Source organism: Ostrea edulis, chromosome 3, assembly GCF_947568905.1.
Source record: "Ostrea edulis chromosome 3, xbOstEdul1.1, whole genome shotgun sequence".
NCBI lineage: Eukaryota > Metazoa > Mollusca > Bivalvia > Ostreida > Ostreidae > Ostrea > Ostrea edulis.
In genome coordinates this window covers 50023837-50049308 of record NC_079166.1, presented here as the reverse complement: position 1 = coordinate 50049308, position 25472 = coordinate 50023837, and the positions used below count along the sequence as shown (strand labels likewise).

The following is a 25472-nucleotide window of genomic DNA, read 5'->3' as shown; positions in this document are numbered from 1 at the left end:
TTAATTGTGTGTAATCCAAACGACCGCGATCGTAAATTTTGAAGTCATAAGCATGTACACCTGTAAATTCTTGGTGCTAATTACCTAAGACTATCTTTATTTCACATGCATTGTTTATACTCTTGTATTAAGAAATTAAATACTTTGTATCTTAAGGCAAAATATATAATACATGTAGTATACCGAGATGATGCGCCAATATTTATGATTTATGAAAACTTCAAGCATTCTAAATGTTATAAAATATGTTTCTATTTTTCATGTATGCATGTATCTGTACATGTAATAATGTATACAATGTACATATGAGTTTTTCTTTTGTTTGTGCATGATTGCTACATATATTGATATGACAATCCAAGGGAAAAATCCGAAATAGTCCAAATGAATAGACCATTTTGCATTCAATGTGTGCTCACCATTCACTTTGCGTTCACCATGCGCTCACTGCTCACCAAATTGCTTTCACCGTTTGCTCTGCGTGCGTTCACCATTTGCTTTGCGTGCATTCACCGTTTGCTCTGCGTGCGTTCACCGTTTGCTTTGCGTGCATTCGCCGTTCGCTCACTGTGCGTTCACCGTTCGCTCAACATGCATTCACCATTCAAGTGGGAAAGTAAAACGTTTCAGGGACTATAATATCTTTATGGTGTATTCTGTGGATAGTTATTATACCATGAAAGGGGCATAACTTATTTCAACAAACCAGCCACCTCTCTAAACCAGCCAATTCATTAAAGGACACATCTCGTGTTTCCAAAGTATACAGAATTATATGCATTTTGTCCTCCTTATACTTATAGAAATTAATTGTAATAGTTCGTTCGCTGAAGTATTGCGATAATTAGCCACAATAAGGACTTAAATCTAAGCCCTGATTTCAAAAAGCCTAGTTAATTAGATAGGTAGTCATGTGGTACATGTACAGTGACATCATATGCGACCTTCGTCGATCAACTTGTTGTAAAAGTAGTTTTAGATATGTTTCAAAAGTCGGGTTTTAGGGGCCTAATTTATTTACCATGGATAACATTTATTTCGATGTTGACAAATTTCCCGAGTCTTATATCTTTTAGCCACCAGTGCATACAAATAGCGACCCAAATGTAGCGAGGAAAGTGAGTATGATATCTGCATAAATTTGCGAGTAAATAATGTGTACATGGGATCACTGTCTAAACACTATTTGGTAATGCCATTTCTGTAAACAACTGTAATTAGTGTTGTTGCTTTTCTAAAATAAACAGTGCAATTATTATTAAATTTATTTTTGGAGAAGTTAGATAGGCCTAAATTATGATACGATTATGTATCATTGACAACTAGGCCTACTGTCACGGGTTCATTTCGAAAAAAATAATAATAAAAATGATCAAACGTGTGAAAATCACAATACTTTTAAATTATTTTATTCAAGCAATTTTATTAATCATTATTTTTTTTTATCTACACGTTGTTACTTAGGAAGTGGGAGTGCGGCATGCTGTTGTTGTAAATACGTACGCGTTCCTTAAAAAAATGAAAGAATTATAATTCAATTCAAAGTTGGGAAATATCATATTTTATTATTTATAATTGAAAGTTCAATTATCTTTTATCTTTAAATTTCTTTTTTAAAACTACCAGTTGGTAGACACTGCTTCAAGGTGAAGGTCAGTTGGTGCGAGTGTGTATTGAATTTGAGAGCAGAGCAGAAAGCATATGCCGTAGGCCTATATGTAACAGTGGGTAGCTTCGATAGAACCATTTTCTCGCAGTTTATCTACGTCTTTGTCCAAGTGCTTATTTGAAAAAGTACAGGGACAAATTCTACTGGTTTGTTTAAGGCAAAGTCATTGTGCCGACAAAAAATATTCACGGCTTGTCCCTCATACCTTCCTTCGAAAATTGAAAAAACACAGTCCAAATCCTCTCTACTGACAGCAAGTACACCCTTAAACGACACAAAACATCCTAATGCAGTGTTATTTACAAGCTGTTAATGTGATAATTGTTTGTTTGTCAACTAAATCTAATCTGTTTATGAAATGGCTAACAACTGTTTTCAAATCTTCTCGCTCGAGGTTGCATATGACGTCACAGATAATGGCGCGTAAAATATTGAAGAAAATATGCATATCGCAAGATTTGAATTTCATCGCTTTCAAACACGAAAACTACGCAAACTGTTTCATTTAAAACACATGTAAAGTAGTTTTAGGCATGAAATGAATTAATTTTGCTGAAAAAATTAAAAAGTTTAAAAACATGCGATGTGTCCTTTAAGGATGTACTCCACATCGTCATAATGGCTGACTTCCTTTTAAAACATGGATGAAAATATAAATATCAGTAATATTTGTCTATTCATTTAAAAAATTCTGGCCTAGCTGAGTAGCTCAGTGGGTTAGCATGTCAACTGCTGAACTGTAGATCACGTGTTCGAGTCCAGCAGGGGTTTTGATTTTTTTCTCAGATTGCTTTCAACTAAAACTGCATTTTTTGACTAAATAAAGTAAAGGACAAGGGACGTTATTGGCTATATACCGCCGAGATTTTTTTTCATTTTTTCAACTTTCATACTATGCTTAATTATTCTTTTTATTTACACAACTAGGATGTTCTTCTAATCCCACTTACATGAAAATGACGTAATATTTTATTATGACGTCATGAATATACGCTAAAGATGAGCTGTTTAGCGGAATCTGTTGATTTGAAATAAATTATGAATAAACTTTAGCAAAAACTAATACTTTTGCATGCAACAACCAGATTTATATTTTGCATGTCTAATTATCCATTAATATTCTTCTTTCATTATCAATATGGTGTCGGTTGTTGGCTGCAAACAATATGAATTTTAAAAAAGAATGAATGCGAAATCGGCTGTTTTCGATACACAAAGTCAATATTTTGCATGTTATAGAACTGAAGCAAACTGTTCCATCATTTAACCTCATAAACTTTTACTTTCTTTACGATTTAATAAATACATGTATGTCCAGTCAAACAATTAATGCGTTACCTAGTTTGCCATAAAAATCTGCACCCAATAAATGCAGATGATGTCTGCCTTTCAAGTCACGGAGGCGGATCAAAAATCCACCGCATGATGAATGGAAATTATTCTACTTTCATTTTTAAAGGTCACGGGAATATGTTTGGACGTCCTGTCTTTTCAAAATAAGATTATTTAAGAATAAATTGCATTAAAAAAATAATAAAATCAAAGACACACATAGACCTTTAATAACTTGAATTTAGTTTCTTTTTACAAAAATCGGACCAAAATTCGTTCATTTTCGGCAAAAATGGGTACTGATACGTTATATCTCAAGAGCTAAATAGTTGGGATGTCTGTTACTTTTTTCGCTAAATTTTAAACTATCTTTTATACAAATATATCAAATATAATGCGTTTTTTTTTTTAAAGCAGTTTTCTTACATCATTTTTTACTTACATGCATGTATGTATATATGATGCATGTTGAAATTAAATATTACTACATTAGTAATTAGATATTGATTCCAAAGGTTCTTAAAACGGTTTAGATTAAAAATAAAATAACAGTTAATCATTATTTATATCTTCCAGCGAGATGTGGTTTCTTTAAAACGTCGAAAACCTGTGATCGATTTGAAACTTTGACCATTGTGGTGGCAGATTTTTTTTCTATATCGCATATGATTGATTGATTGAATATTGTTTAACGCCCCTCTTGAGAATATTTCACTCATGGAGACCTCACCACTGCCGGTGAAGGGCTGCACAATTTAGGCCTATGATCGGGGCTTATGGGGGGGAGGGATCTTTATCGTGCCACACCTGCTGTGACACGGGGCCTCAGTTTTTGCGGTCTCATCCGAAGACCACCCCATTTAGTCGCGTCTTACGACAAGCAAGGAGTACTGAGGACTTACTCAAACCCGGATCCCCACGGGTTCATATACATGTATACATGTATATGTAATAGATGCACATTTACAGGTACACATATATAACAAAGGTAATTGGGCAGGATGAACATGTGTGTATATACATGTATAGATTCAGACACCGTAGCATCGAGGAGGGGTTGCCCCTCCACTTTGAGGGGGGGGGGGGGGGGGGTGATGTTGACCATTCCCTTGCTATGGGAACAACTTGACCAGCCTAATGACACTTCAACTTTTATCAATGTTATAAAATATATATGTGTTGTGATGATTGTTACTAAAAGTTTATATTAGTATTGACGTACGCCCCCTCCATGATTAGGAATACTGGAGGAGTATAACCGTAAGGTGATGTAGACACCCCTCTCTCTCTCTCTCTCTCTCTCTCTCTCTCTCATGTCAAGGTGTTCTGGATAGGCCTGGCCCGCACATTGAAAAACGAAAATACATGCATGATATTTATTAAATTCATTTTTATAAAAGGTCTGTTGTAGTTACATATACTGTCTCTTAGAAACAGACACGGTTATCCTTCGCTACATGGGTTCAATTAATAATTTTAAGCCTATTTTTTTCTCATTCAATACTACTATTAAGAATATGGGGGGGGGGGGGGGGGGGGGGGGGCAGTTACATATACCACATTGTCTATACATGTACTCAAACAACTTCCCAGAGTCCGTTCTAGATTTGGACTGAATGTCGGTGCATGCAATGACATGCCCACTGACATGTATTTTCATTTATCAAAGATGAACACTATATGGAGAGAGAGAGTTGGAACTACTTTGTTGACCATTTAGGGGAATGTAAAGATATAAACACGGACACATTTTTGTGAGGCTTTTAAATACATTGGATGCATTTTTGTGAGGTTTTTAAATGCATTTGCTATATGAAATATACCATCTGAAGTTACATGCATATTACTTGACATGTTTTACTGTACCCAAGAAAATGATATCCCATTCATGCAACATAAATTTGTATCGTTTAGTATATGTACATTTACCACACTTTATTCAATATATTTTGTAAATACCCACAGCATATTTTATTCGTATGTACTGTAACATGTATATTGCATACACATGTAAGCAGACCTGTTATGTAGTCCTTGCAGGTGTACATGGCATAACAAGTAATTTTATCCGACTCAGTCGACGTTTTTAATCAAAGTGTTAATATTTATGACCAAAAAACAAAACCAGGAAAAAGAAAATTCAAAAGCCATTTTATTTTTCATATTTTATTTGAATAGGAGGACATCGAACAGCACCTTCGAAAATATGATTGCGTTCTACTGAACAATTTTTGACAAATACACGCATTATTTTCCTCACTCTAATTAACACAAGATTCTTCCGCAAAATGTCTATGACCACGATAAAGTTACATGTAAATGAATTATGTATTTTCCATAGCATGCCAGTTTTCAATTGTCTTTGATCTCAATAAGTATTTTTATATAAAAAGTTAAAATTGTAACTTTTAGAAAAATATTCTAGAAGAATCAGGGGACTGTAAATCCTATAAGGTCGATGACGTCGTTCCGAAAAAGCGACCGTCGGAAGATAGCATCAGAGTTAACAATGCAATATTGTAACGTTATTTTCTCAATATCAGCAACAAGTAAATGGTACATGTTATATATGAATGAAACGAGAAAATTATCACCTTTCTACCTGCAAAATATGATCGGTTTTTGAAGCGCGGCCAATTTTGGCCAATAACGTCCCTTGTTCTTTGAAAGTTTTCAATTTCAAAATATTGTTGTACATATCCTCCACTTTTCATCCATATCAAATGTCTCAGGTGTAGCATACCTCCTTAAGTGCAGCAGATTGCCAGATTACATAAATTTCACTGTATTTACATGCAATACCTTTTTACTTTCCACAGACCGACGAGTGAGTTGCAAAGATCTGGGTAGAGGGGACTGCGAAGGGTGGCTTTACAAGAAGAGAGAAAAGGGAGGTTTTATGTCTGGTCACTGGATGAAGCGCTGGTGTGTCATAAAGCAGTACAACATGTACTTCTACAGAGATGTTGAGGTATTGTTTACAGTGAATGTTTACACAGTCTGTAGTCAGTGAATGTTTACACAGTCTCTAGTCAATGTGGTCAATGGTAGAATCATCATTGTATTACTGTAGAATCATTTAAATTTGTGGGGTCCAATTTTCGTGGATTGCTGAATTTTTACGGGTTCGTGGGGACGTAATTTCGTGGATTTATATATATTTATGTAAGAAAGATAACTATGAAATGTAATTATGATTCTTTATTCATTGAGGATGTAAATTCGTGGGTGAGGGGTACCCACGAATTCCAAGAAAATTGAGCCACCACGAATTCTAATGATTCCACAGTATCATGGATCAATGTGTTATTGCATTCAATGGTAGAATCCTCATTATATTGTCATGTGTCAATGCCTTACTCTATCTTGACTTGTAGGACCTTAAAGCAGATGGAGTGCTTCATTTGCCTGCATTTCAAGTTTCTCCTGCTCCAGAAGTCAAAACAAGAAAATTGTAAGTACACTGTCCTAAAGAAATGCAGAACAGCTTGTCGTCTGTGCATCTTATAGCAGAACTGAGATGCTCGATTGAAAGGTCATAGGAAATTGTATCAGACATGAATTTGGTTACACATGAAAAGAATTTAGATAGTATTTATTAAACACTTATACACACAATATTTGGACTTTTACATAAGCTTAGTGACAGCGCTGTCGGTTGAAATTACTCTGATATAAAGATAACTCCGAGTATGACAGCTCCTCTGTTAATGATGTCATAGAGACCCATCCTGGTATTAAAGCACTGTGTGTACATATAATCTACAGATACATTATTTCTTTAGAGTGGTCAAGTGTACAAGCAATAAAGGTTATCAGATGTACACCAAGAGATCCAAAATGTAGGAATATATGCTTATTAATTCTCTTTTAATATGATGGTCTCATATTGCAAAATCAGCAAGGTAATTTGAATCACTTGTAATGAAATATTACTGGCAATTATTCTATCATTCTTAAATTGATTACATTTACATTTACTGAATTTCTTTTGAAATTCACATTGCTTTCATCATAGGCAATGTTTGTTGCAAACTAGTTCGATCCTTTGTTTTAAGTACCACCTGCGTAATCATACCTACCAAAGTAAGGAGCATCGTGAAGGTCAAATGGTGTATTTGCTGTTCCGAACTCGTTTCAAAATGGCTTCATAAGGAAGTTATCCCCTCAGCTTTTGAGCACGTCTGTGCAGGATGCTATAACTTTGTATGTACTGGTTTAATACTGATCCCATTGGTCCAAAGATATGTATTACTTAACCCTGTCCAGCTAAGAAATTGTGTCTGTTCAAATTTTGTAAGGGTTTGATAGGGACTACATTTTGTGGCGGAAGGATTGTTTATTGAAAAAGTTCTAATTCTGCATGATATTACAGTTTCTGTTTTATCCAATTCATCATCAATTTTATACCCCCTATACTCGTATTTCAGTTTTATAATTTATGATACAAGCAGTTGAGACTTGGAACTAATTCAAATGTTGTAATTCATTAATTTGGTTTGTGTATCTTTCCAACCAGAACACTTATTCTTAAAAAAGTCTAAATTAATTTCCCAAAGTTTTATATAAAAATTTGGTATTTTGTCCAGTAATTCACAAAATTTGATCTATAACTCCCACTTTTTAAAGTTCCATTTTAAATTTTAAGACATGACTTTGTAATTAATATGTGCAATTTTAGAAATTGACATTTCTCCCAATATGTTCTTTTTTAAAAAACTCTCAAATTCTATATCTTGAATTTTTCTATAAATCAAGTGCAAGACAGTCATAATTTTTTTTAAATTTTTTTTTATCTGTATTGTTAAAGAACATGGATTAGGTATCTATTCTTTGACATGATTGATAAGAACATGGATTAGGTATCTATTCTTTGACATGATTGATAAGAACATGGATTAGGTATATATTCTTTGACATGATTGATAAGAACATGGATTAGGTATCTATTCTTTGACATGATTGATAAGAACATGGATTAGGTATCTATTCTTTGACATGATTGATTTGTGTTGCTTATGTTGTGGTGACATGTTGACACTAACAGACAAATCAAGTTTAAATAAATATTAAGTGCAAAAAGGTGAAGTTTAAAATACTCTAGCTTAGTAATAAGCATTATGACCCAGTTTATCTTTTAATTTCCTAATTCTTCTTCAATGTAGAAATCAAAAATACTCTTCCCAAAAAATTGACAATACTACAAAACTCAGGTGCAAACTGCATTAAATTTAGTTGATGTTTTTTGAATACATAAGATTATTAATACATGTATAAACAATAAAATGCCTTTCTTTGTTATTTTATCAGGTGATGAAGGTAGCAATCATTGCAGAAAAATATGACGTAATCAGCTAATGTGCTACTTTCATCATCTGATAAAACAACAAAGAAAGCATTTTATTGTTTAAATATATATAAATTATGTACTTAGCAGAGGCAAAAGAGTAATAGTACAATGGTTTTTTTGGAGAATTCACCCATCCTCTGCTTTAGTTATTAGACACAATTAGTAGACCGCACAGTGCTGAAAATGATGAGCGGAAAACCTACACAATACATCACGGAGAAGGTTGCTCGAAAAATATGCAATAAATATATATTTCTTGTAAGTTACTTTCTATTGCTATGTCTTTAAATTTCAGTCTAGACGGGTTCTGTTTTCAGTGCTAACTCATATTAGAGAAAGTTCCTAAAGAACACTGTCAGAACCATTTCTTGTCCAAAGATTGGTTTATTTGGATGGTTATCCTTTCTTCAATTACCATTGCCTTTCTGACAGGCATATTTTACAGGAGTTTATATTATGTAGGACAGTTAGATTTGACATACCTGAACACCATTTTGTTTATTTTTAAAGGAAATTCATTCTTTTAAAAATAATTTCCTATGACCTTTAAGGTTTGAATTCTCAATTCACATGACCTAAGTAAGGAAAGATTTCTTCATGTATAATGCTTGATTTCAAGTGATAGACACAAGAAGCTGTTGTACAAAATATTTCAGAGAATCCATTTAAGGATTGAAACTTCAGAAGTTTTAACCACTTTTCCAAATGTAAACATGAATAAGTGTGTTTGACTTAAATTTTATTGATAGAAATCACCTGTCATCTCATTTTGTATCTTTTCCAAACACTTTGTTTTTCATTGTTGAAGCCTGTAGTAAGTAGTTCATGTTTTCAGCTGTTCTGTTTTTGTCTGTTAAAAATTGTAGGGATTGCTTTTGTTGCATGAAGTACATTCTTCAAAAAGTATGGCACATTTTGTTTCAGTTTCTGGCAATTTGTCTGCTATTGCAAGATGGCAAAATTTCATAGTAAATAGTGATTTTTCAGATGCAAATGTTTTTTGATCAATGTTTGTATTTTGTATTTCTCTGTTGCATCTGGCTGTGCTTACCTGTGTTGCATTTTCTCTTCCTTAATCCTTTATTCCTGAAGTTTGCTCACAAATCCAGTTTTTGTGCATGACATTTTATTCCTTTTGAGAAATTTCTGATCAAGTGTTAATGCTTGTGGTTCTCCAACTGAAGGATTTAGCTGTCAGTCTGTCTGTCCCCTCTAACTTTGATATGACCATTACGGTACTGTGATTCTCATGTGTTCTATGAGTGTTTGCATGCAAGTGCAAGCCTTTACTTTATCATGCATCACTATGGAAATAGCAAATATCTTAATGAACTGACAATGGCTTTATGGTTTCAGAGATTGATTATTGTCGTACAATATACTTGCTTGTATACTTTGATTATAGTTTTATTGTAAAAACTATCATTATCATATTATTATAGATACAACATGTTATGCATTTGTACTTTTAATTGCTATGGAAGATGATGATTTTATTTCTAGTTAGCTCACCTGAGTTGAATGCGCTCAAGTGAACTTTTCTGATCACCTTTTGTCTGGTGTCCATCTGTCGTGTGGAAACTTTCCACATTTTAGATTTCATCCTCTTCTCAAGAACCACATGTCTGATATCAACCAAAACTTGCCACAAAGCATGCTTGGTTAAAGGAGATTCAAGTTTGTTCAAATGAAGAACTACACCCTTTTCAAGGGAATATACAGACTCTGAAGTGTGCTATTACACCTTCAAAGCTTTCCATTTCATTCTGTGCAGTCTGTTCATCGTTCCTTGGAAACTGTTCACTTTTCCATGCAAACTGTTCAGCATTCTGTGCAAACCATCATTCCATGCAAGATATATGTGCATTCCATATGATAAGACCGTTTTAGCTCACCTGAACTGAAAGCTCAAGTGAGCTTTTCTGATCACCTGTCGTCTGTCTGTCTCTAAACTTTTCATACTTTCGACTTCTTCTCTAGAACCACTGGGCCAATTTCAACAAAACTTGGTACAAATCATCCTTGGTTGAAGGGGATTCAAGTTTGTTCAAATGAAGGACCATGCCCCCTTCAAAGGAGAGATAATCACAAAAATGCAAAAATAGGGTGGGGTCATTTAAAAATCTTCTTCTCAAGAACCATTGAGCCAGAAAAGCTGAAATTTACATGAAAGCTTCTTGACATAGTGAAGATTCAAGTTTGTTAAAATCATGACCCCCCGGGGGTAGGGTGAGGTCACAATAGGGGATCAAATTTTTTACATGTGAATATATAGGGAAAATCTTTAAAAGTCTTCTCAAGAACCACTGGGCCATAAGAATGGAGATTTACCTGAAAGCTTCCTGGTATAAAGTAGGTTGAAGTTTGTTCAGATCATGGTCCCCGGGTGTAGGGTGGGGCTACAATAGGGAGTCAAAGTTTTACATGCTGATATATAGGAAAATCATCTTCTCCAGAACTAATGGGCCAATTTCAACCAAACTTAGTACAAATCATCCTTGGGTAAAGGGGATTCAAGTTTATTCAAATGAAGGGTCATTTCCCCCTTCAAAGAGGAGATGACCAAAAAAATGCAAAGATAGGGTGGAATCATTTAAGAATCTTCTCAAGAACCACTTGGTCATAAGAGTGGAGATTTACCTGAAAGTTTCCTGGTATAAAGTAGACTCAAGTTTGTTTAGATCATGACCCCTGGGAGTAGGATGGGGCCATTTAATGGAGGATCAAATTATACATAGAAATATATAAGGGAAATCTTTGAAAATCTTCTCAAGAACCACCAAGCTAGAAAAGTTTACATATGCATGAAAGCTTCCTGACATAATTTAGATTTAAATTTGTTAAAACCATGGTCCCCAGGGGTAGGGTGGTGCCACTATAGGGGATCAAAGTTTTACATACAAATATATAGGAAAAATCTTTGAAAATCTTCTTCTCAAGAACCATTGGGCCAGAGAAGTTTACATTTACATGAAAACTTCCTGACGTAGTGCAGATTCAAGTTTGTTAACATCATGCCCCCTGGGGGTAGGGTTGGGCCACAATAGGGGATCAAAGGTTTACATAAAAATATCTAGGGAAAATCTTTAAAAATCTTCTTCTTAAAAACCACTGGGCCAGAAAAGTTTACATTTACATGAAAGCTTCCTGACATAGTGGAGATTGAAGTTTGTAAAAACATGGCTCCTGGAGGTAGGTTGGGGCCACAATAAGGATGAAAGTTTTACATGCGAATATGTTGGAAACATCTTTGAATATGGGCCAAGGTGACTCAGGTGAACGATGTGGCCCAAGGGCCTCTTGTTTTTTGACCTTGTGATCTGTAAGTTTTACTTACAATTAAGAAAGCTTAACTTATACAATATCTCATGAACTATTTAAGGTAGAGTTTTCACATTTTGTATATGGATTTCTTATGCCAAGACCTTTCATTTCATGCCATGATATTATTGTGACCTTATGATCTTGACCTCCAGAACATCAAGATCATGTTAGTATTAATAATTAGGCATCTCCATGTTGTCTGATTTCAAGTTTGGTTATGTTGTGACCCTTTTGAGCGTGGTTGAGGCCACAATATGGGGTCAAAATTTGTCATCTGAATAAAGATTTTTTGTTTTAAAAAATCACAACAGCTGAACAACAGCAGGACCAAGATGACTTAGGTGAGTGGTGTGTCTAATGGGCCTCTTCTTGACTTAGGTGAGCGGTGTGTCTAATGGGCCTCTTCTTGACTTAGGTGAGCGGTGTGTCAAATGGGCCTCTTCTTGATTCATAGAGGATCATGTTGATTGATATTATCACTATATACAATATATCATGCATTTCTACTTGTAATTGCCATGGAAGCTGCTACTGATTTTGTTTCTTGTTGCAATCATCTAAAAGGATGAAGTTGATTGTTATATACGATATATATGCATAATGATGATATGCATTTGAAGTTATAATTACTGTAGAGGATGATTTTGTTTTTTTATTGTATCATCATGTCATCATCTGCTTTCGATAATAAAAACAAGTGGTAGCTCTTTCACTATTTAGGTCACCTGAGAATATGTAGATGATCTATCTTAGTCTGTCATTGTGGGCCAAATTTTGCCAAAATCCGCATTTAGCCATATTAGGCAAAGGGAAACAAAAAATGTTTTATTTTATGGCCTCAGACATACAATATCATACTGACAATCTTTGAAAATCTTCTTCATCAACAAGGAGAGAAGCATTTACCAAAATTGTGATATCCATGACTCCTGGGTTTGGAGTTCTGGTTCTAGGGTTCATTTCAATAGGTGAGAAGCAACTACCAAAATTGTGAAATTCCTGGCCCTTGCGTCAAGGGTTCTGGGTCAGGATTCATCAACAAAAGAATTTTCTTAGATTTTGTACTTAAGAATTAAAAACATATAGTTAAGAAAAAACTGAAGAATCAATTCACTAAAAATATTCTTGTTAATCTAAAATTAAATCTTAGAATTATGAAACACAGTAAGTTTATGGCAATACAAATTTTTACCACACTGTTCTATAAATGAGGTAATGTGTAATGTAGAGACAGGAAACAACAATGAAAACCCTATTGGAATGCTTATGAAACACTTGCGTTAACATCATTAGCAAATTAATTAAAATTAGATCCTTTGATCCACTCACCTATGATCGCTACACATTCGATTGTATGTGAGTGGATCAAAGAATCTAATTTTAATTAAATTGCATCATTGGTAGAAGAAAACAAACATATACTTAGGGGAAAATTAGGACCCAATTTAACTTCAGAAATGTGCTGAAACTTAAATATTTCTATGAATCCTGCCCCAGGTGCTTAGCTGGGGCTCTATAGTGCTTGTAGTGAAAATGCATTCTTTCTTTAAAATTCTTAGACATCAAACAACCAAACTGAATGAAAAGAAATAATGGACCAAAGCTGTCAAATTCATGAGTGTGACTTTGATGGTGCTTTCTGGTTCATATGATGAAATTTAATACAATATTTATGTCTCCCCTCTTTCAGGGGGAGACATATTGTTTTTGTACTTTCTGTCCATTGTGTCACAAAATCTGGTGAACACTTCTCCTATATGGCTTGTCGAATAGACTTGAAACTTTGTACAATGCTTCAGTGCCATTTGTAGATGTCACGTGCATATTGTTAGGACAGAAGGATCCAATTATTTTCCTAAAAGTTATAGTGGCTCTTAGAGGGGTGGATGATGTAAAATAGTTTGTTATCACTTCTCCTCCTATATGGCTTATCTGATAGATTTGAGACTTTGTACAATGCTTTATTGCCATTTGTAGATGTGCATATTGGTGGGATGGGAGGATCCAATTATTTTCCTAAAACTTATAGTGGATCTAAGAGGGGTGGATGATGTAAAATAGCTTGTGAACACTTCTCCTTCTATATGGCTTATCTGATAGATTAGGAACTTTGCACAATGCTTCATTGCCATTTGTAGATGTGCATATTGTCAGGACAGGAGGATCCAATTATTTTCCTAAAAGTTATAGTGGATCTAAGAGGGGTGGAGGATGTTAAAATAGCTTGTGAACGCCTCTCCTCCTATATGGCTTATCCGATAGACTTGGCATTTTGTACAATACTTCAGTGCCATTCGTAGATTGCACATCTATTGTAGGGACAGTAGGATCTAATTGTTATCCTTAAAGTTATTGTGAATCTTGGGGGTTGGAGAGTGTAAAATAGCTTGTGAACACTTCTCCTCTGTGGCTTATCGGAGTTCATAATGTCTATGTTACTGCTCATGCTTTCTCCTCCATACCATGCAGTACAAGGGGAGGAGGTTTCATTTGGAGCACTTCTAATTTGGGGAGCTGGGGAGACATGTTTTTTATAAAAACAATCTCTAGTTCCTTATTTTCTAATGTGCTGGACACCAAATGAATAATGTAAAACTGAGTGTTAGTAATAATTAGCAGAGAGGCCTCCATTTGTATTATGAATCTCATTGCCTCTGAGTCAATGACTCAGGCTCCAGGACTTGGATTGTATGATGGAGAAAGATATGAACAAGGACTGATCTCAGAATTTCAAAGATACCCATTACGTCATCACTTTTGATATACATGTAAGGATGTTGCATGTGATACTCAGGTGACTCTTAAGGCCCATTGGCCTCTTATGTTGTCTTAATTTTATGATTGTTTACAGTGCATTTAAAGTTCACAATGCTGGGACATCTTTTGTGTTTGCCTCGGAGCGACAAGAAGATATGAAGAAGTAAGTGTGATTAGAATGATGAATGGCCCACAAGGCACATTTTTCACAAATCCATTTGAATTATTTTGCAGGCCTAAATTCATGTTTTTAGCTCACATGAGCTGAAAGTTCAAGTGAGCTTTTCTGATCACCTGTTGTCCGTCGTCTGTCCGTCTGTAAACTTTTTACATTTTCGACTTCTTCTCCAGAACCACTGGGCCAATTATAACCAAACTTGGCCAAAAGCATCCTTGGGGGAGGACTTTCAAGTTTATTCAAATCAAGGACAATGACCCCTTCAAAGGGGAGATAATCACAATGCAAAAATAGGGTTGGGTCATTTGAAAATCTTCTTCTCAAGAACTACTGTGCCCGAAGAGCTGACATTTACATAAAAGCTTCCTGACATAGTGCAGATTCAAGTGTGTTAAAATCATTGGCCCCAGGGGTTGGATGGGGCCACAATAGGGGATCAAAGTTTTACATACAAATATATAGGGAAACTCCTGAAAAATCCTCTTCTCAAGAACCACTGAGCCAGAAAAGTTCACATTTACATGAAAGCTTCCTGACATAGTGCAGATTGAAGTTTGTTAAACTCATGACCCCTGGGGTTAGGATGGGGCTACAATAGGGAATCAAAGTTTTACATAACTAATACAGTCAAACTGCAATAGCGACCCACTGTATTAAGTGACTCACTGTCGTATGTGACCATAAAAAGTTCCCCCCAAGACGTTACTCTATATATTGTATCTGTAATAAATGACCACCTGTCTGACACGACCAACGACCATGATTTTTACAACCTTTTCGTGTATTTTCACGAAATTTTACCTCTATTTAACGACTATACATTTTTCGATTACAACGTGATTACTACTTTCGATTTCGGTCGAGCCGACTATTCTGGGAATTATCGCCCCTAACACTTTCGTTTTAATACGCACAGTTTGGCAGTGATCTTGTTTAGTTGGCCGTATGAATAAATTATTATACCCAAGCTGTCAACATGCAGTGTCGTGTGTGGTTAATTAATAAAATCCGAGTTGTTGTTTATTTAACAAAATCAAGGATCAGGGAATCAAAGCCGGTGTATTTGAAGGTGTGAATTTTGACAAACTTTAAGAAGTGTAGGCTAGATCGGAAATGAAAATCTACCACTTGTTATACCATTATGTTCAACAGAGTGAAAAATTTGCCTGATTGCGATATAAATCAGGTAAATTTTGTGCTTAGGACTGAAATTTTAAACGGAGTATTCGCAGTTTTTCTGCATGAGATAACAGGGGATGCTTACTCCTCCTAGGCACCTGATCCCACCTCTGGTGTGTCCAGGGGTCCGTGTTTGTCCAACTATCTATTATGTATTGCTTATAGGATTTATGAGATTGATCACTGTTTGTTATCTTCACCTTGCATAATCGAGGTTTCCAGAATAATGACCGGGACTAGCGGCTCACTTCGACATGTCCCAAATATTTGACGCGTCCGAGTTCAAGAAAGTTGCCTGCATTAATTCTAAGCTTAAAAGATTTGCTGTGCATGTACAATGGATATTGTGATGTATTTAATGTTTCTCAAATTGAATAACATATTTCCAGCATGTATTTTACAAAAGGAGACGCAACACTTCACCATTTGCTTTCTTACCACAAGCATTGCATTTTTAGTTACACTGTACAAGTAGGCTAATACATAAATACTCTTTACAACAAAGTGTTGACAAGTTTTAGAAAATATACATGCAGTTTATAAATAAGTTTTAAATCTCAATCATGTAAATGTGTAATATGAAATGCATGCAAAGTTTATCATTTTTAAATAAATTAAATGTAATTCTTAATGAAAGTAATAAATTATGATACAACACATTGTATTCTAGATTTTTAACTACAGTGTATTATTAATTTTATTTTACAACTATTAAAACCATACTTGATATTCTTAATGATAAATTCCAAATACATGTAGTCATTTTCTCCATTGTACAAATTATTTGCGAAATTTTATCCATTAACTGTGGAAAATAGGCAACCTGTATTGAGAGACCACCTGTCATATGTGCCCTTTTTTCCATTCTCCGTTGGACGGTCTCTTAATACAGGTTTGACTTTAAATAGAAAAAAAAATCTTTAAAAATTTTCTCCTTAAGAGTTCTCCTAAAGAAGTTTACATTTACCTAAAAGCTTCCTGACATAGTGATTGAAGTATGTAAAAATCATGGTACCCAGGGTTAGGATGGGGCCACAGTAGGGGATAAAAGTTTTACATACAAATATATAGGGAAAATCATTAAAAAATCACTGGCCACAAAAGTTTACATTTACATGATTTTTTAACTTCTTGACATAGTGCAGATTCAATTTTGTAAAAATCATGCATGGCCCACGGGAGTAGGTTGGGTCCACAATAGTTATCAAAGTTTTACATACAAATATATAGGGAAAATCTTTAAAAATCTTCTCAAAAACTAATGGGCCAAGAAAGTGGATTTACATGAAAGTTTCCTAACATAGTACAAATTGAAGTTTGTTAAAATCATAGCCCCCGAGGATAGGATGGGGCCACAATAGGGGATCAAAGTTTTACATACAAATATATAGGAATAATCTTTAAAAATCTTCTTCACATAAACTACTGGGCCAGGAAAGTTGGAATTTACATGAAAGTCTCCTGACATAGTGCAGATTTCAAGTTTGTTAAAATCATGGCCCCCGGGGGTAGGATGAGCCGACAATAGGGGATAAATTTGTACATACAAAATATAGGCAAAATCATTAAAAATCTTATGAAAAATCACTGAGCCAGAAAAGTTTACATTCATATGAAAGCTTCCTGACATAGTCCAGATTGAATTTTTAAAAAATCATGGCCCCCGGGAGTAGATTGAGGTCACAATAGGGATCGAAGTTTTACATGCCAATATGTAGGAAAAATCTTTAAATATGAGCCAAGGTGACTCAGGTGAGCGATGGGCCTCTTGTTTGTTCAAAGAATTATATCCATAGACAGAAATATTTTCATTTGTTTGCATATTGTTTTACATCTCATCTGTGAACATTTTAACACTCATGGAGAGACAAGCTTTAAGAGAAGTGCCACAAATTTTGACTGATGCATGGCACTCAAGCCCATAGCAGCAAGGGTTCTTTAGTGTGCCAACACCTACTGTGAGGTCCCCTCTGTTTTTAAGGTCATATCTGAAAGACACATTACTATCACTTTTAATGATGGTCACTTAGTGAAATAACAGTCACTATGTTAAATGTCTTAGATTTGATGCAGTGCTGGATTGAATCCAGGCTCCTTGGTTAAAAGTGAATGCACTAAATAAGGAACTGTGACCTGTAGTGACTGAAATATAATGTGATTGTGCAGTGGTTTTAGTCACTGATTTGATGTGTCCCTTGTGTGATTTTTGTTGTTGCAAGTGATATTATAGATAATATGACAACCTTTCCTCAATATCAAGTAATACTATCATTCTAGCAGCTCATTTTTGTAAATTATAGATTTGTTCCATATAAAAATGCATTCCCTAAAATAGAGAGACAGTAATTGATAGTTGGTGAAATGTATGCATTAATAGAAAAACTCTCTTGTTTCCATTGGGAGAAATTTTGCATATAAAAGGTAAATAATGTATAAGTCAAAACTTTACAAACTGAATTTAATCTACCTGAAAATTTTAATGAAGTGATTGCATAATCAATTTGAATACCAAGCAGTTTTTCAACTTCAACGTTATGAAACACTTGTCCTGACATCTGCAAATCTAATACAGAATTATTTAACTTTGACCTTTTTTTGTGTTTGCAGAGAGCATACATTTTGTTTTATCTATATTCCAAACCATTTGGTTTTGTAAACACCAATCACACAAATCGGAAGTGGATGTTGATTCAATACAATGTACATAATTAAGAGGGGTTTTCATATGCCAATATTAATGTGACGAACACCTGCATCGAATCAATAGACATGATCTACAAGAGTGTTGTATTAGAAGAGCATACGTCCAAGAAAATTTTAAAAAAAAAACTGCTACTTTCTGAGACTGTCTTGGATATGTAAAGTAGCCTCATCAGCAAACCTTTTTATATTAGAATAATTTACATGTAAAGGAAGGTCATTGATATACAATAAACATTTCTATATTAGAATAATTTACATGTAAAGGAAGGTCATTGATATACAATAAACATTTCTATATTAGAATAATTTACATGTAAAGGAAGGTCATTGATATACAATAAAAACAAAAGGGCCCAATATTAATCCGTGTGGTACGTCTGTGATAGGCAAGATATCAGATGTACCGTATATACTCGCCTATAAGTCGGATTTTTTGGAGTCAATTTTTGGTCCAAAACTCTATGTCCGACTTATAGGTATTTTTCTAGGCGGTGTAATGTAGTGTTTTTTAAACAACTCCGACGATTACCATGGACTACCACACAAATGAATATATATATATTGTTCACAAATATCTAGACATAGTGTATTGTTTATGTATTTTAAAATTATGTATAAAGTACAAGTATTTACATATCTTTATCTTGTTAAAAATTATTTACATACCGGTAACTAATACTTTCAATTCAACTAATCTATTGTTTATCGGTAAAAAATAATTACGAACCCAATTTAATATTGAAATATTCATATGTATACCGGCTGAAATATATTTCATAAAAGATTGAATATTGTTAACAGATAATTTAAATCATCATTCTTGACTCTTAAAAACTCTATTGTTGATACATTGAATTATACCGGAACCCCACAATAACCGCGAGGCGCACGCCACTAAGTAAGCACGGTGTCAGGTACTGGTAATTAGGAGACCATAATTGCGTAGGTAAACAAGGGATCATTGTCCATAATAGATCAAGGGTTGCGTTTAAACCCCAAACAGATATGGCTTGGATATTGAGCACCTCATAATTATTAATTTCTCAAAATATTTTTTGAAACATAGGTAAAAACACCTTATAAAATACAACCGACTTATAGGCGGACCGACTTATAGGCGAGTATATACGGTACCTATTTTCATGCTTTGGGTTGTGATCATGTTAATATGATTCAAACCAATCTAGTGTCATTTCATCAAAATTATAGCTAGGGCTTGTATCATTTACTCAGCTAAATTCCATATCTGCCTCAATTAACTTAATGAGAGTTGAATACCATATATTGGGTAATTTTGGTGTGCTGGAAATGCACCAAAAATAAGCGCTAATATTCTAAACTACATTTTTAGAAAAATCTTGCCTAACTATTCCCGATGTTAAACAGTATCTTCAAAAGCTAACAAACCTAAAGATTGCTTGATCACCCCTGAACTTGCAGATGAAAGTCCTGCCAGGGGCAAAGGAAATCTGTGTTGTGTGTCCTCAAGGTCAAAGACAATTTAAGGAGGGAGGAATGTAAAGTTTTGGGCTATATGGACTGTGGATATAGCCATAGATATCTGCCTGTATAGCTCAGCGACTAGTGATGCAGGGGCCCCAGATTCAATTCTTGGTTCAGCCATAAATTTTTCTTTCACTACCTCGCATTGGGTCAAATGCTGTCTGACGTGTTTCATACCGATTGTTAAGCCGTTCTTGGCACACTGATTTTGACTGCGGATAACTCCGTTTACCTGCTCAGGATATGGGGCTCACGGCGGGTGTGACCGGTCAACAGGGGATGCTTACTCCTCCTAGGCACCTGATCCCACCTCTGGTGTGTCCAGGGGTCCGTGTTTGCCCAACTATCTATTTTGTATTGCTTGTAGGAGTTATGAGATTGATCACTATTCGTTATCTTCACCTTGCATTTACTACTTAATTTGGAATTGATCATTCTAATGTGAAATTGCTTGGGGAGTAAAAAAAAAATTATTACATGCTACAGCCAAATATCTATGTTTTGTTTTAGATGGATGAATAAGATGGGACTAGCTGCTATTTCCTTCTCACCAACGAGGGTCATTAAACAAGGTTTTAAATCAACCAATTCCTGTAAACTTTAATCATCTATCATTACCAAAAAATTGTAATCATTTTCAGTTTCACTCATTTTACCCATAGTGATACACTAGGTGTAGAAATTTTTTGAAGTACACATTTGGACATATATGTATGATGTGTGTGGTTTCATTAATTTTTGTGGGCATCTGGGCAATGTCAATGATTACAGTTTCATTGATTAGTGAATTTGATGACAGAAACCCTGTTTCTTCTTTCCGCTTATACCAACAAAAAAAATGTTCTTTATTAATCAATTTATTTCATGGTCATGCTCAATCATGAAAAACAACAGAAATTGGTGTTCAACAAATAATGGTGAAACCACAGCATGTTTGTACATGTATATCCTTTGATTGTACATGCATTCATGAAAAATCTCACTGGGCAAATATATTAATTTTTGTATTCAGAATCATATAGAAAAACACAGTGTATATTTTAAAGCAAAAATTTTTCTTATCTTTAGATGAATATTATAGTGAAAGTTCTGACGAAGAGACCCATCCCTCAGCAGCCACCAGTGTAGAATCACTGGACAATATTGGGCACACCTCTGGTAGGTCACTTGAGAAGAACTATGCAAAGAGCAATCCTTTAATGTTACTCAGACACACCTAAATCTCTGAAATCCTCTGTTATTAATGGAAACAAGGAAGTAGTGGAAAAATTATTCACCTGTCATTAATACTCAAATATTTTTCTATCATTTTCTTTACTAGTGAATAAAGGTGATTCTCCCGAGATCTCCAGGAGTGCAGGGGATTTAACTCATCTTATGGATAACATTCACAAAGAGCAGCTGACCTTTGATGGCAAGGATAAGCGGAAACAGAGAACCAGTGCTATATTACCATCGGGTAGCCCAGTGGACGATGTGTCTACTGAAAGTTTAGAGAGGATTAAGCGGAAATATTCACTTATGCGAACATTAAAGGTTAAAAAATATTTATGATTTTTAATTCACCTGAGCCATAGGCTGTGAGCTTTCCTGATCAAAATGTGTCAAATGTTGTTTAATTTTTAAATTTTATATTACTTCTTTTTTATGCCCCCCCCCCCCCCCCCCCCCTGCAAAAAGGTAGCATACTGGTTGATAGACCAAATGTTATTTGCTCAATATTTCAAGAACCCTCTGCTTGTCAGACATCAAACTTGGTACAATGATGAGTAATGACCCCTACTGATTTTGACTTTTAAGTCCAGAGGTCAAAGGTCAAATTACTTTGGGAATATTGTCTGTTCAAGATCTTGAGAACTTTGCTTGACACACATCATACTAGATACACTGATTCTACCTAAGGAGTAGATGACCCCTATTGATTTTGAGATCAAAAGGTCAAGGGTCAAAGTGGACATAGTAAAATTGTTGTCTACTAAATACCTTGAGAATTCCTTGCTTGACAGACATCAACTTGGTACACTGGTACCCCCTAAAGAGTAAATAACACCATTGGTTTTCAAGTCACAAAATCAAAAGTCATTATTCAGATCGATGACTAGTTATTTTGAAATGTCTGCTCGGTATCTTGAGAGATCAAACTTGGTATTGTGGTTGGTCCGATTAGTAGATGACCCATATTTTTTACTATCATTGCAGACATTCTAAATTTAGTGATGATCCATCTCTCTCTCTCTCTCTCTCTCTCCCCCCCCCCCTATGGCAATATTTGCTATAGGGGGGGGGGGGGGACTATATGTTTCTAAAACATTTCTTGTTTAAAGAGTCATTGGGCATACAGTTTGAGTTTATAAGTTTTACATAGGAATGTATAGGAAAATTCTTTCAATTTTTTTTTCGAGTAAGAGCTCTGCAATTTATTAAAGAAAATCCAAGCATCCTCATGTGTTAGTAATTTAGACTCAAGTTTGTTCACTCCATGGTCCCAGAGTCCTTGATGTTTCTATTATAAGTTTTCAACTTATCCAAAACTTATTGATCTATGCCTTGTGGTTATTAAGGGTTCTTATTTTGCTAGTGGGAGGTCTCGGGTTCAATTCTCAGTGGCCACATCAAACCTAGTGACTATTTATTTGTTGAATGCTTAGCATTGGCAGTGAAAGTCGACGGTCTTTCAGATATGACCTTAAAATTGGTACAGTAGGCATTGGCACGACACTCACTGTTACAACCTTGAGTGTCATGCGTATAGGCACTTTTCCTAATGCTGAACTTGAAAATTTTCAAATCGGACATACATGTAGCTCAACAAACAATCTATGAAGGTGACCTGTGTGAGCATTGTGACCCATAGGCTTCTTGTTATAATCTGCAACATGTAAAGTGGTTCATTGATGAAAGCATTCCATAAATTCTATATCTTTGTTACAGGCAAAAGAATTAGAACTCCAAGAACTAGAGAATCTACTGGAAGGTGGAAATAAGAAAGAACTTTTGAGAAGCTTTAAGGAGAATTGTGATGCACCGTGATTGTGTAGATTTATTTTATATTTGTTCATGTTACGTTGTCATTACTGTTGAATAATTGATGCATTCACAATAGTATGCTTACCTGATGTATTTATATACATGCTTCAACAGAAAAAAAATAATAGATGTAAAATAAGTAATTATTATAGAAAATGGAAGAAAAGCAAAAATCCTTCATGTAAAATTTCTGTGAATGAGCTTGGCTAGGTATTTCAATAAACATTTTTACATTTGGTATTTAAGGTTAATCAAAAAAATTTGTTTTCATAGTCTCTTTTCAATGTATGGATTAACTGGTTGTGCTGTTGCAAAATGTTTTGGTAAAACAACATGAAATGATATGAATTTATCACATTTTGGACCTATCAAAATCCAAATTCCCAGATTTGGTACGAAGCACTTTTCATAAAAAAGGATTCAAGTTTGTTTAAATTAAGGATCACACCCCTTCCTAGGGGAGATAATTAAGAAATTGGGTTTTGTATTTAAAAAGTCATCTTTTCATTTACCTTGGAACCGGAAAAGCGAAAAATCACCATATATATATATATATATATATATATATATATATATATATATGAAACATATATAATAAAAATTCAGTTATGTTCAAACCATGAACACAACAGAGATTTGAAGATCGTAGATATAAAGGAAAATTCTGTGCAAATCTTTTACTCAAGAACCACAACATTACAAAATGTAAAATGAAAGTGCAAGCATCTTTTTGTACAAAATGTACTGGTAGGTTTAAATTTGTTCAAACTTAAACCCTTCCAATTAGTGTGAGCTAGGGCTTTTGTACTAGCTGTAAGGGTTTAAATGTAAGTCAAGTTTGTTCAAATCTGGGGCCACAATAAAGGTAAACTCTTTGAAAATCTTCTAAAATACATGTATGTATTTCAAATTGGTGTCAGGATAGGCATTGGAAGGGAGATTGAAATTTTACAATAGAATATGCAGAAAATGTACCAACTGTCAGAATGTGAGCATCCTGATTTAGTTAAGATTAACTTCAAACTATGTTTCCTGGGGTCCAGGTTGGGACCACAGTAAGGATTAAAGTAATAAGTAGGATATAGAGGAATACTCTTAAGGTAACATCTGGAAAAAAACCCACTAAGGTACAATCTGTCAAATCAACATAAAGCATTCTTAATGCAGTCTTTAATTTTGTTCCAACAATGGTCCCAGCATCAGTCATGGGAATAGGGGTTAAAAGTTTTACATAGCAGGCATTTAGGAAATGAAGACATTAAGGTTACAACTATTCAGTGAAATGAAAAAAAAAGTTCAATGCTCAGATGAGCCATGTGGCCTATGGACCTCATATAGATGCAGTGACGGAAGATGTTATTTTTGGAACTTAATGATATGCTGTATTGGATACATAATTAATTTGTGATTATAATTTTTACAATAACACTGCAAGATGGACATTTTGATTTATGTATCAGGATACAGGAGATGATTTTGTTTTATTATATCTTATTAAAAGATAGGAAAAAAACTTGCTAGTTTAGTTAAGAGGACTGTTGTTTTTGGTATTGTTTTTAATTGGATTTGACTGAAAAGATGATGGAATCCTATATTTCCATGATGAAATAGCCAGAAATTAAATTAAACATCCTTTTCAGATATTTATACCCCCCCCCCCCCCTTCCCCATCCCTTGAAAAAGAGGGGGGTATATTGTTTTGCACCTGTTGGTCGGTCTGTAGACCAAGTCTTGTCTGCTCAGTATCTAAAGAACCATTTGCTTGACAGTTACCGAACTTGGTACAATGGTTGCTCCTTTTGATTTTCAGGTCGCATGGTAAAGGGTCAAACTGGATGCATTCAGATATTGTCAGCTCAGTATCACAAGAATGCTTTGCTTAATGGACATCAAACTTATTACACTGGTTCTGGATACAATATATTGTCCACTCAATATCTAAAGAACCCTTTGATTGATAGTTACCAAACTTGGTACAGTGGTTGCCCCTAGAGAGTAGATGGCCCCCATTGTTTTTCAGGTCACAAGGTCAAATATCAAGGGTTAAACTGGACTTGGTAAGATATTTTCTGCTCAATATCTTGAGGATGCTTTGCTTGACAGATATCAAACTTGGTACACTGGTTCTACCTAAGGAGTTGATGACCTGTATGGATTTTGAAATCACAAGATTAAGGGTCAAACTGGACATCATAAGATATTGTCCACTCAATATCTTGGGAACCATTTCCTTGACAGACATCAAAAGGTTTTAGATCACAAGGTCAAAGGTTATGATGCAAATGACTTGTATTGAAATGTCTGCACAGTATCTTTAGAGATGAAACTCATTACTATGGTTACCCCTGATTAGTAGATAACCCATATTTGTTTTATATCACTATAAACACTCTAGGTGAAAATTTGATCTTTTTCAATATTGTCATGTGGACACACATATGTTTCTGAAA

The 25472-nt window shown here is 34.7% G+C and overlaps 1 protein-coding gene across 4 annotated transcripts in view; it reads left to right on the top strand.

The window, feature by feature from the left end:
* The window catches only part of LOC125676006 (CNK3/IPCEF1 fusion protein-like), a 92546-nt gene that overhangs the window by 65417 nt on the left and 1657 nt on the right, over positions 1-25472 (top strand). For all 4 annotated transcript variants that reach the window (XM_048913882.2, XM_048913880.2, XM_056158079.1 and 1 more), the window contains 7 exons: positions 5821-5972; positions 6379-6455; positions 14527-14595; positions 20506-20567; positions 21064-21153; positions 21317-21531; positions 22927-25472. The exon at positions 22927-25472 is cut by the window's right edge and continues 1657 nt beyond it. In XM_048913882.2, the coding sequence (XP_048769839.1) occupies positions 5821-5972; positions 6379-6455; positions 14527-14595; positions 20506-20567; positions 21064-21153; positions 21317-21531; positions 22927-23025 (764 nt within the window). In that variant the 3' untranslated portion in view covers positions 23026-25472. The remainder of the gene's footprint in view (positions 1-5820; positions 5973-6378; positions 6456-14526; positions 14596-20505; positions 20568-21063; positions 21154-21316; positions 21532-22926) is intronic.